General features: G+C 42.4%; 1 protein-coding gene across 2 annotated transcripts in view; it reads left to right on the forward strand.

Moving 5' to 3' along the window:
* Positions 1–16,820, forward strand: part of MYO5B (myosin VB) — a 328,467-nt gene that overhangs the window by 208,737 nt on the left and 102,910 nt on the right. For both annotated transcript variants that reach the window (XM_075932680.1, XM_075932681.1), the window contains exons 14-16: positions 1,316–1,399; positions 11,605–11,757; positions 13,218–13,315. In XM_075932680.1, coding sequence (XP_075788795.1) covers positions 1,316–1,399; positions 11,605–11,757; positions 13,218–13,315 — 335 coding nt within the window. The remainder of the gene's footprint in view (positions 1–1,315; positions 1,400–11,604; positions 11,758–13,217; positions 13,316–16,820) is intronic.

A 16,820-nucleotide genomic window follows, 5' to 3' on the forward strand; every position in this document is an offset into this window, starting at 1 on the left:
AGAACTGGGACCATTTCCCCTTCTCTGTCAGGGTGAAAACTCCAACATTTGGCTTTCCACAGCTTAGAGGCTGATACTGTAACATCCAATAATGGTCTCACACTTTATTTAAAACATGATTTGACAGATATTGCTCAGAGCAGGTAAGAATTTGTGAAGAGGTTGTAGTTACCCATGTATATTTCTCTGTGTTTAAAATGGAAATCAAACGCAGTTCTGTGTAAGCACAAAGGAGTCATATGACACTCATGCTACAGCCAAGTACTGTCTATTGTCCTTAATACAGGTTAGTCTCTTTATGCTAACTTAAGAATGAATTGTGCTATTCACAGTTAAGGCTGTGACTTGAGTTCCATTATACACCTGATTTAAAGCACGTTGTCACTAAATCTTCCAAAAGAAAATATCCCCATCTCAAATGCTGCATGTGTGATCTGTGGCAGTTAGTAGTTTGCTTAAATTTGAATTAGGGAAAACTATGTTTTATTCATAAATCTTTGGAAGATTAAGAACTTTTTGGCCAGGTTTTACTTGAAAGGCTACTGATGCTAGAAACTCCGGAAACGTTCACTTGCAAGAGAGATTGGGTGGGACTGAGCTCAGAAATCGTCAGGCTTTTTTGAGACTGAGATATGGGTTGGCTTATCACAATGAGCAAAGGGCACCGTTGAAAGAGTGCCAAATCAATGGTTGAGTCCTAGAAGTTTTGCCATTGACATCAGTGGGCAGAGGATCAGATCCTGAAGTGGGTAAGTAATATATAGTGTTTGAATTCAGTATTGTAATGGTCTGTATCTTACACACAAATATTTTATATTAATAGGATAAATTGGTGTGAATTTCCTCCCGCTTTTCCCCCATTAATTCAGCCATATGCACAACCATTCAAATAAGTGTGTGGCATTATAGGAGATGGCAAAAAGCTTGAGAGAGATGACACACTGTAATGACAGCAAAATACTTGCAATATGCTGACTAATCTGAGGACATGTCTATATTGCAGTTAAACACCGATGGCTGGCCAGTTGTTTGATTGAGGGCCCATAGGGAGTTGGGCTGTGGGGCTATAAAATTGCAATGTAGCCATTTGGGATGGGGCTGGCCTCTGGGCTTTGGGACCCCAGAAGGGGGGAGGTCCCAGAACCCAGGCTCCAGCCTGAGCCTTAATGTCTGCACAACGCTATTGCAACCTCGCAGCCTGAGCCATGTGAGCCCAGCTCAGCTGACGGTAGCCAGCCAGGGGTGTTGAATTTCAATATAGACATAATCTGAGGACTTGAATCACATTCTGTTTCTCTGTTGCTCTGTGTGGTAGGTGGAGTATCAGTCCGATGGATTTCTGGAGAAAAATAGGGACACTGTATATGAAGAACAGATCAACATATTGAAGGCCAGCAAGGTAAGAGCAGAAGGGTTGGAAAATAGTCCATGCTAAACCAAAGTTGGCATTGCTCAGCTGTGGCTATAACTTTGCCCATTTTAAACCACCCAGGAGTGTATGCAAAAGCTCTTATAGTCTGCCCAGTCATCAGAAAAAATAAAAAGTAAATACAAAAAGTCAACTTAAACTGTCATTTTTACTCAACTTTTCTCTTCATCCATGTAACCCCAAATCTCTTCCCTGCTGTATATCCCCTGCCATGTTCGAATCCTAAACCGTGACCACCCACATCTTTTAATCAAATAACTTGATCTGAACTCCCTTCACAATCTAATGTGGGAGCCAGGTCCGTTCTTGGGGCAGCCTATGTTGGCTGTCTGTCTACTCCCAGGGTGAGTAGAACTCAAACTCCCAGCCTGTTCACCGTACTCCTTAGACTGCCCAGGTAAAGATCACCCCAGTACAGAGGGCCAAAGTATATGTACCTCTAAATACCAATTAACATATTGTGAGGGTTTATGTGATGCATGGGATCAAAGGAAAAGCAGACAAAATAGGTATTTTCCAGATAAAGAGGAAGACAGCACTTCTGGCTCAGTGGAAAACTAAGCCAGGCATGACCAGAGACATGGACAATGGACTGTTTGTTTCCATCAGCAGTTGTAGGAAAAGGCATATGCATTGTAAAATCACAGGAGACTGCAAAATTGACGTAGCTTTACTCTTGGGGAGGAGGGCATAGCAAGCTGAGCTGAGCTAAGCCTTAGCTGTGTTTCCTGACGTGTAAGACAAAGACAGTGCCTTTGGGGAAATAAGGAAGAGAGAGACTGTCTTTGTCCTTCACCATAGGAGACAAAGGAACCAAGCTATTTGTTTTCCATGATGGGTCCTGGCCAGCAAAAGTTGGAAAGGAGATTGGGGTGAGAGAAACCCTCTGGAGCAAATAACATACCTTGCTAGACTACATTTTTTAAAAATGAGTCCTTTCACTTTAAGATGAAAGCTTGCAATCATTTCTACCATTATCCCAGCTACTTGGTGTCTCTTAATAGATGCCTTTTGTTAGTAAACAGGTTTTATTTTTTTGAGGAATCATTCTGTGTTGTGCTTGAAGGGAAGAGTGTGTTAAGTCAATAAGCTGTAATGTACTGACTCTTTAAAAGTGCGGGCCAAATTAATATCTTCTGAGAATGAACCGTGATAAGGGTCATGAACTGCAGACAAACCTCTCTTGGGGGCTGGAGTTCACTGATTCTTATCTGCTAGTTAATTTTTGGGCTGGGAGAGCAAGCAGGAGCTGGCTGGTGAAGAGGATAGACTGGTGTGGCAGGGAGCTGACATGCATTATAATCTCCTGCAAAACCCAGCCTTGTTGAGTCATGAGGGCCTCCCAGCTCTGTGTCCCCAGAGGCATGTTATGCTGGCATAGTCAAACAGGACATATAATAGCTTGCTATTTGAACTGAGATGTGCTTTGCAAGCACTGGAAAAGAATTTCAAATGATTTTCAAAGTGAAGAGGCTAGGGAAAGTTTCAGAGGTGACATTTTTATTATTTTCTGTTTATTTCAGGTGAGGAAAGAACAAAAATAAGTGTAAAAATGAGTAGACTTGCTAAAGGAAATAAGGGCCAAGACACAGCCCTCAATGAGGCAGCCCTTCAACTCAAACTAGCTGAGAGATTTCCAGAAGTTGGAGGTTGCAGAGAGGATTATAAGGGTGGAAATGGCTAATATGGAGAAGGACTATGGCCATCAAAAAACAGGGCTACATTTCTATCAGTGTGTCAAAGAAATTGACCTTTGAGTCATGGAAAGATGGGGGGGGGGGGGGGGGGAACAGCAGTGCGTTAGAAACTCAGGTGCTTCTAGTTCCAGCAACTGCAGTGGAATATCTGACTTGGTATAATAAGCTCCTTAAAGAAGGGCTCTTTGGCCTCCGAAGATTACAGGCTCCACCAGCTTTGCAAGCTGAAAATTTGAACAAAAAAACCTGACTTCTGAACTGTTCAAGCTTTACCAACCTAGTGGAATGTTCACATTTTCCGCAAATGTATTAAAAAATATAGAGAAAAGGTCTAATCTGTACCTGTGCAATGACCACATTTGAGAGCTCCTCATTAATGTATTATTTCCTTCAAATGTAACTTGATTTTTGTTTTGTAAGGTCTTAATCTGATGAGCTAAAAAAGTCAAATTTGACACTAATAGGATTTAGCTTACCTTAGTAAGGTTGCTTAGATGAGAATCACAAAGCACCACACAAATTAAGGATGTTAAATCACTATTTTGGCTAATTGTGTAATTGATACAATTTGTATTGACTACATGATTAATCGATAAGGGCCACTCGGCAGAGCCACAGCTGGGATAGCTCCAGGAGCTGGCTCAAGTCAGGATGAGCAGTCCTGTCTCATGCCAGTTCCACCTGGTTCTTACTACATTTAAAACGCAGAGGCACAGTGTCCTGGATCAGCACGGGACTACTCAGTCCTGGCTAACCTTGAGTCCTGCAGCCCCTGTTTATGGTGGCTAGCCCTGTCTGCTGTGAACAGAGGCAACAGCCTTCATTTCATATCTCCCCTCCCCCCCCCCCCGCTGCCTCTGAGAGAGGCAGCAGGGGGCAGGTGGCCCCACAGAGACAGTTTTGGGGGAACCGGCTTTTAAGCTGGCTTCCCCTAGCACCAGCTCCTGTCCCACAAACCCCCCACCCCGGCTGCCTCTTATAGAGACATCAAGAAGGGTGAGGGGAGCAAGTAGTCAATACTTCACTTGCCTACCCAATAAGCTTATGCTTATTGGATAGTCGACTACTCACTAACATCCCTAATACAAATATTTATTAAGAGATGGGCCTTAACCAAAATCTCCAGAATTAAACACAGATATTTTCACAGACTCCGATTCAAACTTGCAGCTCAGTTCTTCTCATTTAATTGAGATTTAATTACAGATAGGTAAACTGAGGCACCAAAGGGCTAAATAACTTGTTCTAAGTCAGATTGGCAGTGCTCTGACTAGAACCCTGTCCTGGAACTCAGTACCTTGCTCTTCCTAGGATTGTATCTGTTATTTCTGTGTCACACTCCTGAGATATTTAAATGAATGCAAAACCCCTTCACAAGTGGTTTTGATTAAGAATTCAAATAAGGACATCTTTTCTTTGACTTCCCGTTTTTAAGAAAATGAGAGCCATATTGGCAGATTCTTTTCAGCTGGTCCAATCGTTCGAGTAAGCCATCCTCTGATTCTCATCCTACAACTTAAAAATACCCCCCTTTTTTTTTTTTTTTTTTTTTTCATTTTACTACCTCAGTTCTCTCCCCCTACAAATTTCAGCTATTGAGCTGAGATTTGAAAAGCCCCAGACTCAGGGTGTAGACTGCAGTCCTTCCTGGAGAACAAAGTCTTGATGTCAGTCAGAGCACGGATGCAGTGTATGCGTAGGGCTTGTCACAGTATTCATTTGACAAGCAAGTACACTTTGGTGTCCTGAGAACAGCCATGCTGCAGAATCCTTTACCAGATCAGAGCAAGCATTTGTTAGCCAATTTAGAAATGAGAGACAGGTTAACTCTTGACTCCCCTCTGAACATTACACACAGACGTTTGTTGCCTGTTCAGCTGTAGACTCCTTTTGTTTCTGTTGGCTTTCTCTTACTCTTCATTAGAAGCCTCTCAATGAAGTGAAATTAACCTTCAAAGTGTTATCTCTTTCCTGCAGTCTGTTCAGTGTCCCAATGGAGTGAAGCCATTCAAGTCTGGTTTAATTCCCAGGAGCTCTATCATGCATTTCTCCCTTGGGTTAACAACTAGCAGGGATACCAGTGACCTCTAAAACAAAACAGATAAACAATAGAAAAAGATCATGAACATGACAAGAAAGGGGCACAACACTTTTTGGGGAGACTTTAAGCAGGAATTTCATCATGAATCTACATATAGATAGATTCAGAACAGAAAACTAATTGAGCATTGTCCGTGATTTGCTGAGCTGTTCAATGATACATTTACATGAAAATGCTGCGGTCTGCAATTTTCTTGTCCATGTAGGCAGTTTGTGGTCTAATTGCTGTGGGAGTGGGCTTTCATAATGTTCAAAATTAAAAACTTCAGGTCCTCAGGAAGCCTGCACAATTTGCCTTGAAAAACTGTATGATTAGAGCTTATTAAAAATTCCAGGTAATCTGTAGGAAATTGACAACGCATGATGAATTATTCAGGCAGTACCTGGGATGCTGTCATGAGCAATCCTGCAGCAGTGACGGTGTCTGAAAGATTGCAGTTGGATTTTCCTGTAACCCCTTAGATTTACACTGCAGTTGAGGGGGGGGAACTACATGGGATAGTTTATTAAGCATCCCTGAATCATGAATATGTAGCTGTCACCTACAGTATTGTACCGCCTGAAATACTGGGTTTATTACCAAGATATTTTCCCTCTTCCCCAATTCCTTCTTTGTAGTTCAATTTCACAGGGCCAAATGCAGATGTGATATGCAAGGTGGTTCATATATCAGTGGGTAAATGCACGTAAGGGAATTTAAGCTGCTGTGATTTGCATGGCATGGCATAGGTGATGGAACTAGGCATGCTGCCACACCTGCTAGTTTGGAGCAGTTTCCAGCATATACAGGGTTTCCAGTTGGATTCAGTGGCTCTCAGCACACCCTTTATACAAATGGTTCCAAAGCCTGAGTGCTGTAGAGCTGGAAGGAAGTGTAGCGGATTAACATGCAGTCACCTTGGGGAGCGAATCGAGAGTACACTGGCCTTCTGCAAAGTCACTGGGTGCATGGGCCCTGCTACCGCACACAGTAGATCGAAGCATGCTATGGAACTTTTAGTTGTAGATTGCTAGCTTAGCTTGCTGCACACGAGGTCTGCATGAGCACAAGCCCAAAGTTGAAGCATGTAGCAAGGCTCTTACTGTTAACTGCATTCTTCTGATGGCTCTCTTATGAAAACACTGAGCACGTAAGTGACCCCAATTTACACCCATTGCTCGCTTCTACGTTCATTTACAGTCTTGTAACTTGTACCACCTTGCACATCACTCTGAATGCCTTATTTATGGCATTTTCTTGGGGACCCAGGTAAGAGTAATATCCTTTTACCAGCCCTGTCACTTGCCAAGTGTCTGTCTCCATTACAGTAATATTTTTCAGTCGCTAAATTGAACTGTGTTGGGGTGGGTGTCTCCTCATCACTAGCTCCTCTTAGCTGCACCCCGCTTTCACAAAACACCTCCACTTTCTCCATCTTCCACACTTGAATACAGAATTTTAGTCTAGATTTGGTTCTAATCTCCTCTAGGGAAATGGGAACTCCCCTCTGCCTCAGAGTTGCTGGCAAGTGGCTGAAAGAGGGAGCGATCCTTTTGGCGTCTACTGGAATGGTTGATACTTTGCACTTGAAGGAGTCTCACAGACTTCCTCAGGGAATCTTTCTCCTCTTATGCTATATGTTTCATGTTGAGGAAGGTGGGGAGCTTGGTGGTTTCTTCCCCCACGTTCTCATTTGCTGAGAGAGGGGATTGGTAGCTTTAGGAATGAAGAGAGTAGAACGTTGTGTGGCTATCTTTCTTGTTTGTGCTCTGCAAAGTGCAGCTCTCTTTATTTTGGGATACATTTCAGAAAAAATCAAAGTCAGAGGGTACTCCTCAAGGCCTACCTGACCTAGAAACTAAGCTAAAAGTCTTTGGAATCACTTTTACCACATGGGGTTTTTCAACATTTACGTTTAGGTAATAAAGTATGGTTGTTCCGTACAGACACAGCTTTCACAAGGAACTGTGTCAGAAGGGGGAAATGTTTAAAACTTTCTTTTGCAACCAAACTTATTGCAGTCTCAAAACATGTTCAGGTTTGCGCTCAACTTCAGATGACCATTCAAATAAGTAATTTATTTCTTTGAATCGTCCATCTAAATACACCTTTTACCAGAACTTTGCATTGGCTGACTGTATTCCGCAGCTAAAGGGACCTCCACACCTTACCCTGTTGGGGAGAGGCAAAGAGATCTTATTTTTACTTGGCCTTCTTAACTCTACAACCTGCTGTAGCTGAATGTTCTTCTTTAAATATCTTTAAACTTATTTGGAGGTCTGTAACTATTTTATATGCATTTGTATATAGGGAGGAGGGATAGCTCAGTGGTTTGAGCATTGGACTGCTAAACCTAGGGTTGTGAGTTCAATCCTTGTGAAGGCCATTTGGGGCAAAAGTTTGTCAGGGATGGTACTTGGTCCTGCTGTGAAGGCAGGGGACTGGACTCAATGACCTTCAAGGTCCCTTTCAGTTCTAGGAGATAGGCAATCTCCATTAATTTAAAATTTGTATTCATGTATATGCAGTACAAAGTTTGCTTTGTTTTGGCTCAAGCTTCGAAAATGCTGTATTTTCAGTCTTTCAGTGGCAATGTCACCATGTGGATTTTAGTCATAAATGAAAATTTCAGTCTGGGCCTCCTGCTTCAAAAATACAGGCCACTTTCCCTGTGAAACAAAGGAAAAGCTCCGTTAGCCATAGTAGCATTATATCTAGCATTTTCTCTGAGCCAGGAAAAGGGGACTCAGATATGAGCAAAACAGATGCACGCAGGGAAAAAAAATTCTGCACTGATCTGACTGTTTCTGCAGTCAGTAGCCAAACTTCAGTAGGACAGGATAAGGCCAGACTACATAATATGGTGTTAGGAATGGGGAAGAATCCCAGAAAAGAATCCCATGAGTGCTTATGCACCTCCACTTCAGAAACACATGCTTGTGGAAGAACTCCTACCAAAGTAAAATTGGATTAAACTCATTAGAAGGCAATTATTATGGCTAATCAGACAGTAAAAGACTTAAGAAGGTGTGAATTAGTTTTCAGCATCTCGATAGTAGCAAAACAAAGTGAAGAGATGACTCAAAGCAGAGAGAGCTGATTTCTACACAGATCAGAAGCATGAGCATATGCCATTAAGACAGAACATAATGATTCATTATCATTGAGTGCCAACAGCATGCTCAGCCCTGTACAGGACTCAAAGGAAGACTCTGTCTCTGCCCTCAAGGAACTTGCAGCCTTTCATAGCTCCACTGAATACTCACCCCAGTGAGGATCTGCTGCCTGAATTATGTCAGTCACTTCCTAGCCACCTTCCCCATTAGAGTGCCTTTTTTGATGTTAATGTCAGTGACAACTGCATGCTATGAAGATATTTTAGAACTTGAAATGAGTGGATGAGATTGCATTGCATTGCATTGCCAGGTAAGATATTACACTGAAATCTGCAAGTTGTCCTCCAGCTACAAGCACCTGCCACCCAAACATCCCATTTGTGTAATAGTCAAAGTGCATGAGAGATGAGTTCTGTGAAAATAAAACAGCTGTCAGGATGTCTGTGTGAATCAGAAAGAGACGCTTAGCAGGAGAAGATGCTAGCCTTCATTTGGAATGTTACTATAGTTTGGAGACAAGTGAGTTGTGAGCTGCTGAGATTAAAATAAAAACAATAAGTACAAAGCCAACTCTCCTTCCTCCCCCTGGTGTGTCCTTTCTCAGGGCTCTCTTATGCAAAATGATAGTGTAAGGCAAACAGATTGAGTTCCTTAGTGGGATTTGAGCTGCCATGCTGTTAGGATGGGCAAATAAATATCCAGAGCTAGTGCAGTTGGAAATGATCCCATCTTACTATAGGCAGAAGAATTGAGGATTGAACTGTCTGGCCCTTTAGGAGCTACAATTCCTGCCCAAGGACTATTGGTACAAATGAGGCTGATAATTTTTTACTAGCTAGGTACATCATGTGGAGGGCAGACACAGAAGAAACAAAACACAGAAGTGGCCAGAGAGAGATTCCTCCAAAGGATAATCAGAAATAAAAGCAAGTGATTTCTGTGTGTCAGGAGTGGAGGTGGGGAGGAGAAGTAACATTATAGTCCCCCAATATAGCTTTAACCCAGTCCTCTGATCCTGAGGCTAGTCCTAGGGCAGTTTCTCATTCTCTCTTAAGCAGCCAATTTATAATCCTTCTGCTGAGCGCCTGTGCAATCTGCCAAGATTAATCCCTTGTTTATAGGGGGGGACCATGTCATGCTCCCCCCCCCCCCTTGTCATAAGGGCATTTTAGGTCTGCATACCAAATGTGTTCAGGGCCTCCCTGTTTAGTGTGCTTTCCCTCTAAGCACTCATCTGCTGTGTGCGCCACATCATAAAAATTCCAAGGCTGCAGTCTGTTTTGTTCTAGTTGTAGGTTCTTACACCATCCTTAGTTACCTTAGTGTATATGTGTGTGCTTTGCCCCTCCCTCATCCTGGGACCCTTGGGTGGTGTTGGAATTCCATTCCCTAGCTAACCAAGGTCTGAACAATGGAATCATATTGCAGTTTACCTTAATAGTCTCCTCACCAATCCGTAGGAAAGAACAGCAGTGGGTAAAAGATACTGTACATATTGTTTCCATTTAGACATGCATAATTGTAAATGTAGATCTAGTTTGAAGAGGAAAGCTGAAAGTGCTTGTCTGTGTTGGAGGAGTTTAAGCTGATCGAAATGTGATGGTGCTGGCCAGTTCCATGTGCTTTGTAAAACTTTCACTTTCGCTTCTTTTTTGTGTTACACACTGATGTTGCTGCTGTATGGCCTGTAAGAATCTTAAGCAGTGGGTAACTGACTAATTGTGTAGTCGATATAATTTGTATTGACTATATCAATAGTTGATAAGAGGAGGCACAAGCCAGAGCTACCCCTGCTGTGGCTCTGCCGTTTAAATGTAGCAGGAGCCTACATTTAAACGGCAGAGCCACAGTGGGGGTAGGTCCAGGACCTGGCATGAGCCGAGACTGCTCAGCACCGGGTCCTGGATTACTGTGCCTCTGCCATTTAAATGTTGTAAGATCTGGGTTGCTCTTATGACGTTTAAAATGCAGAGCCGCAGCAGGTCCTGGATCACTGGGTCTCTGCATCTCCTTCCCTGGGGGGAAGCAGCTTTTAAGCTGGCTCCTCCCAGCACTGGCTCTTGCTTGCCCCCGCACTGCCTCTGATACAGAAGCAGCAAACGGGGGGAGGATTGAGTAGTCAAGTAGTGACTTGACTAGTCGCTTACATCCCTAATGGCCAGAGGCACAAGATTATCAAAGCGCTCGTTTTAGTTTCAAAGAGTTGAACTAGGAGCTTCAGTAGCAGCAAAATGGTGGTATTGGTCTGCCCTGGTCTTTTCATGTTACGGTTAGTAAATGGTGAAATTCAAGAAGTTGGTGTAATAGATCAACGGTTCGATGTCAGGTTGGCGGTGGGTTTCTAGCGGAGTGCCCCAAGGATCGGTTCTAGGACTGGTTTTGTTCAATATCTTTATTAATGGCCTGGATGAGGGGATGGATTGCACCCTCAGCAAGTTCGCAGATGACACTAAGCTAGGGGAAGATAGATACACTGGAGGGCAGGGATAGGGTCCAGAGTGACCATTACAGATTAGAGGATTGGGACACAAGAAATCTGATGAGGTTCAACAAGGAGAAGTGTAGAGTCCTGCACTTGGGATGGAAGAATCCCAAGCATAGTTACAGGCTGGGGACTGACTGGCTAAGTAGCAGTTCTGCAGAAAAGGACCTAGGGATTACAGTGGATGGGAAGCTGGATATGAGTCAACAGTGTGCCTTGTAGCCAAGAAGGCTAATGGCATATTAGGTTGCATTAGGAGGAGCATTGCCAGCAGATGTAGAGAAGTGATTATTCTCCTTTATTCGGCTCTGGTTAGGCCACATCTGGAGTACTGTGTCCAGCTCTGACCCCCCCCCCCCCCCCCCCCCCCCCCAGAAAGGATGTGGATGCATTGGAGAGGGTTCAGTGGAGGGAGACCAGAATGATTAGGGGCTGGAGCACATGACCTATGAGGAGAGACTGAGGGATTTGGGTTTGTTTAGTCTGCAGAAAAGAGTGTGTGTGCGGGGGGGGGGGGGGGGGGGGGGGGGTTAGATGGCTCTTTTAACCAAACTGAAAGTCTTCATCAGATAACCTATGTAACAAAATACCCAGTGGTGTTTATGTACATTCAAGATATTTCTTACTTTAGCCTTTGATCCTGGTCATGTTGTTCGGTGGTTCTTTTCTCACCTGTGATTCAGGCCCAGTTTTAGAATCTCAGGTTGAAACTTCCCCCTCCTCCTCCCCAAAGTTGCCTTGGCTACAATATGTCTCGGGGTATAAACATAATGATGCTTATCTTCCTGTCTTCTTTTTAGTATCAAATGGTGGCGGACTTATTTCAAGATGAAAAGGATTCTGTATCTGCGACTCCTAACATAAAGGGATCGGCCGCCAAAATCAGCATCCGTTCTGCCAAACCAGCTCTGAAAGCTGCTAACAAAGAGCACAAGAAAACTGTGGGGCATCAGGTAGTCTGCACTGAATTATAAGGACTGCTAACTCTTTACATAGCAATTTTTCTGCTCTAATTCTTCCCAACCTCTCTGTGAAGTAAGGAAGTAAAAAGTAGTGTGGTGGACAAATCTTTTATAGTAGTGGATGATAATATACGCTCAGTCTTGTATATTACAGCAATAATTAAGATACACAACACATTGTCGTGTCTTTCCAATGTTTGGTCACAAAACTATTTGCCATGTGGTTCAGTCATAAGATATAGAGGAGAAAAAATGGTAGAACTCAACATGCCAGAGAGAAGAGAAGGATTTCAAAGATGGAGCAATGAAAATACATAAGCAACCTCCAGCTGTAAAGAGTAAAGTGGGCTGGATAGAGGGAAGAAAAAAAATCAGAACGATGACAAGGGAATAGATGGATGTGAGCTTAGAGAGATAAGGTGAAGTCACCACAGCCATATCGAGAGTTCAGAAGGCCAGGAGTACATATTATTGAATTTTATGCAGAGATTACAAGGAAGCCATTAAGAGTGAAAGATGATGAGGGAGAGTTTAAGGTGAGCCTGCTTACTGGATAATCTGGCTTTCGCCCTGAAGTTTGGAGGGTAGAGATCTAAGAACCACATAAATAGTTGAGTCCCGTAGTTGAGTCCAGTAGTCTTGATTTGGTTATGATTGAGGCGTGGAATAAGGAGCACAAAGGCTGATGCAGGACTCATTGGAACATGTTTTATGGAAAATACTGTTGTTAAACCTTGAACATACCTTGCGCTCTCTTAAAGCACTTGTTACTTTTATCTGTAGAGCTACCAAAGATAAGTAGAGGGGTATTTTAGCACAGTGTTTCTCAACCTTTTTTTAAATAAAGTACCCCTTTTTCAAAAAAAAAAAATGTATAAGTACCTCCAGTATCTACAGTTTTTAGACATGCACAATTTTTTTCTACTGTTGCAACACATTTGTTTAAACAACTTAATCATAGCCAGGAGGGCAATGAAATTTGTGGTTGTAAAAAGCACAAAAATAATAAAGCTCTGTACAACTTAAAACAAAAATTCCGTTTTCTCCAAATTTCAGTTGTGTTGATGTACTCCCTCCCCCCCCAGACTTCTGTCGACCACTGGCTGAGAAACACTGCTTTAGCGTATCAGTTGAAGGGATGATGTCTCAACCAAAATAATCCTTTAGTATTATCCTACATTACTTTGATGTAGCTTTTCTTTGTGTAGACCCAGCAGTTCTGGAGTACAATCTAGGCTTATATTAACATGATTATTTTCATACCCATCATCTGATGCAAACTTACGCTTGTCATTGATGTCTGCTCATAAAGTATTCTTTTCTCTAGATATACTCCACATTTGCCCTTGTCATCTTCAGGCCTAATTTAGAGTTTCAACACTCCAAACTCACCCCTTCCTTCTCCCCGTTCAAATATTAGTGGATTTGTGTTCTGTTCTGGTCTCTTTCAGTTCCGAAACTCTTTGCATTTATTAATGGAGACCCTGAATGCTACCACTCCACACTACGTGCGCTGCATCAAGCCAAATGATGAAAAACTTCCATTCAAGTAAGTTCTGCTTTAAAATAAGCTAATGTTCTATGATCAGATAATAAAAAGAGAGAAGTCTATGTACATTAAAATATTTGGAATTCTGTTCCTCTTAAGTGACAAGTCCTTTTACAAAACAGTTCTTCTAAAATGTATTCTAAGTATTTAATCTCCCTGAGGAGGATGTTCAATTCAGCTATTAAAATTAAACACTTTTACATCAGCATGTCCAGATAACTTCTATCCAAGAGTTTTAAAAGAGATGGCTGAGGAACTCATTGGCCTATTAATGTGGATTTTCATTAACTCTTGGAGAACAAGGGAAGTTTTAGAAGGCTGGAGGGAAGCTAATGATGTCCAGTATTTTAAAAAAGTAAAAGGAATGATCTGGGTACTTACACCGCTGTCAGTCAGACATCAATCATGGACAGACAATGGAGTTGCAGATACAAGACTTGATCAATTTAAAATTAAAAGGGGAGGTAATATAGCTAATGCTGATCAGCATAGGTTAATTCAAAATAGATTCTGTCAAACAAACTTGACATCTTTTTTTGATGAGATTACAAGATGATAAAAGTAACAGTGTTGATAGACTTAGACTTCTGGAAGGCAGTTGATTTGGTAGCACTCAATATTTTGATTTTAAAAAGAATTGAGATAAAGTTAACATGGCACACATGAAACAGATTAAAAGCTGGCTAATTGATAGGTGTCAATCTAATTGTAAATGAGGGGTGATTTATTGAGATGTTTCCAGTGAGGTCTCAGAGGGAACAGTTATTGGCCCTACTTTATTGAATGGTTTTTAAAAATTAACTAGAACAAAACACAAAATCACCACTGATAGTTTACAGATGACACACAAATTAGGGGACTAGTCAATAATAAAGGACAAGTCACTGATACAAAATGATCTGAATCACTTGGCAGTCTGAGAGCAAAAAATATGTTCATCAGAGAGGCTGATGGACTTGCTGGGCCCCTTCACAAGGTAGGGGAGGGGTGGTTCTGTGCTCAGGGCCTGGGATACAAGGGGCAGGGCTGGCCCAGCATTACCCAAGCCGTGGCACACCCAGTCCTCTGCCAACCAGCCCTGAGCACTAATCAGGGGTCTGGCGATCTAAAGGGCCTGGAGTTACATCAGTCATTGCTGTGCAGTTGTTGTGGTGGAACACAGGACTGTCAGGACCTTTTGAATCGCAAGGCCCTGGGACAGTTGCCCACTTTGAGCTCCCTTCCACCTCTTTTCCCCCACCTTCTGCAGGCCTGGGTTTAATATGGGTCAATGTATACACCTCTGAGCAAAGAAAGTAGGTCATACAGAGAGGATGAAGGACTCTCTTCTGGGAAGCAGATGGTCTGAAAAAATTTGGTGATTGTGATAGATAATCAGCTGAACACAAACTCCCAGGATGTTTCTCTGGCCAAAAGGACTAATACAATGCTCAGAGACACAAATGGGGACCCTGAGGAGTAGAAAGTTTCTTTAATTTCTATATTTGGCACTCGTGCAACTTGTGTTGGAATGCTGGGTCCTGTTGGGTGTGCATGAGTCAAGAAGGATGTTGATAAATTGGAGAGGATTTGGAAAAAAGCAACAAGAATGCTTTCATGATTAGAAAACATGCCTTATAGTGTTAGACTTGAGGAACTTCATCTATTTAGCTTAGCAAAAGAGAAGGTTAAGGAGTAACTTAATTACAATCTTTAAGTACCTATATGGAGGACAAATATTTAATAATGGACACTTTAATTTAGCAAAAAAAGCTATGTAATATGATCTAATATCTGGGAGCTGAAGCTGGACAAAATCAGATTTGAAGTGAAGTGTAATTTTATTAACAGTGAAGGTTGCTAACAATTGGAACAATTTACCAGGATTTGTGGTACATTCTTCATCATTTACAATTTTTAATCAAAATTAGACATTTTTCTAGATGTGCCTAGGAGATTTATTTTGGGGAAAATTTTTATGGCTTGTGATAATACAGGGGATCAGACTAAATAATCTTAATCCTGCATTCTGACCTTGGAATCTCTGCTCCATTTAACTTGTTTTACCCCTGTGCAGTCCCACTGAAATGCAGCGTCGGGTGCCAAAGAGTGGAGAATCGGGATCTTTGTGTACACATTGTTTAGAAAATGGACACTATCTACTATATTTGCTCTGTATGAACATCAGGTGGTCTCAATATTAATTCAGTGCCCACAACCAAAATAGAATATAGCTCTGTGCACGCTAAGATAGCCAAGTTCCACTACAGGTTGGACCTCCCTGGTCCGACACCCTTGGGACCTTACTGATTCCAGATGAGGGATTTTTCTGGATCAGGGGAGGTCATTTCTGGCCTCATCACCTGCCCTGCCCCCCCCCCCCCCCAAGGGCTTTCCACCTCTCCCTGGCAGCCCAGCTGGGTCATGCACTTGGCTTCCCACTCCCCCAGCTGAGAACCGCCCTCCCTGCATCGCTCCTGGTCCCTGCACCTCCTGCAGTGCCGGGGCCATCCATGTTCCAGGATCAGAGAGTTCTGATTGTTAGAGGTGCAACCTGTACAACGAAGTCCAGGTCCACAGTATGGGAGGAGGGTCAGCTTAAGGTACACAATTCCAGCCAAATTAAAAAATGTAGCTGGAGTCAACATACCTTAAGCTGAGCTTCAGTGTCATCCTCACAGTGGGAGGTCAATGGAAGAAACACTGCCATCGACTTCCCTTACTCCTCACGAGGAGTAGAGTACCAGCACCAATGGAGATGCCGTCAGCATTCGATTTAGATTTAAATCTAAAACTGGAAGATCAACCACTGCAGCACATAAACCACATTAAATTCATGAGGTTTCCAAAGCCAGTTAAGTGGGATTAGATCATTACTATGTTTGGTTAATTGTATTGATTATGTAGAATGTTGTTTTCATATTGAAGCAGATGTCTTTCTCTAAGAATACCATTGCCTTTTACAGTGGAACCTTGTTACACTGTTGCAAAATGTAGCATCTTACACACCTCAGATAAATGGATTTGCTATTCAGAAAAGTAGTTTGTGCTGCTTGTTACCCTAGGTTATGCTGTGATGCATCCCTCTTTCATCTTAACTTCTATGTTGTTTTATCCAAAAAGGTAGGGTATGCCCCAAGGGAATTCTTAGACAGATTCTCATGTCGTCATCTTGTTTAATCCTAGCTTGCTGCATGGGTGCTTCTTTCTAATACAATGGCAGCAACTTCCATTTCATGTTAAAAGCACATCCATCCAGAAATACACAAATAGATAAGGAACTTGTGCACTCTGTCACAAATCAGAATGTCGGAGGTACTAGTGGCTGTGTTGAAATGTGCATAGAACTAGATGGGGATAAAAACAGCCCAATGATGTCTCCCTTTCCTTTAGCCAGCAACTAAGTTCTCTCTCCTGAAAATCTTTAAGAGTGCTGCACAAGTCCAATGTTAATCCATCTACTCAACGTATTGTCATTAAGGAGCTCCAGGATACAGGAAACCAAGCTCTCCCTACACGCTAGAAA

This window comes from Pelodiscus sinensis, chromosome 6, assembly GCF_049634645.1.
Source record: "Pelodiscus sinensis isolate JC-2024 chromosome 6, ASM4963464v1, whole genome shotgun sequence".
Lineage (NCBI taxonomy): Eukaryota > Metazoa > Chordata > Testudines > Trionychidae > Pelodiscus > Pelodiscus sinensis.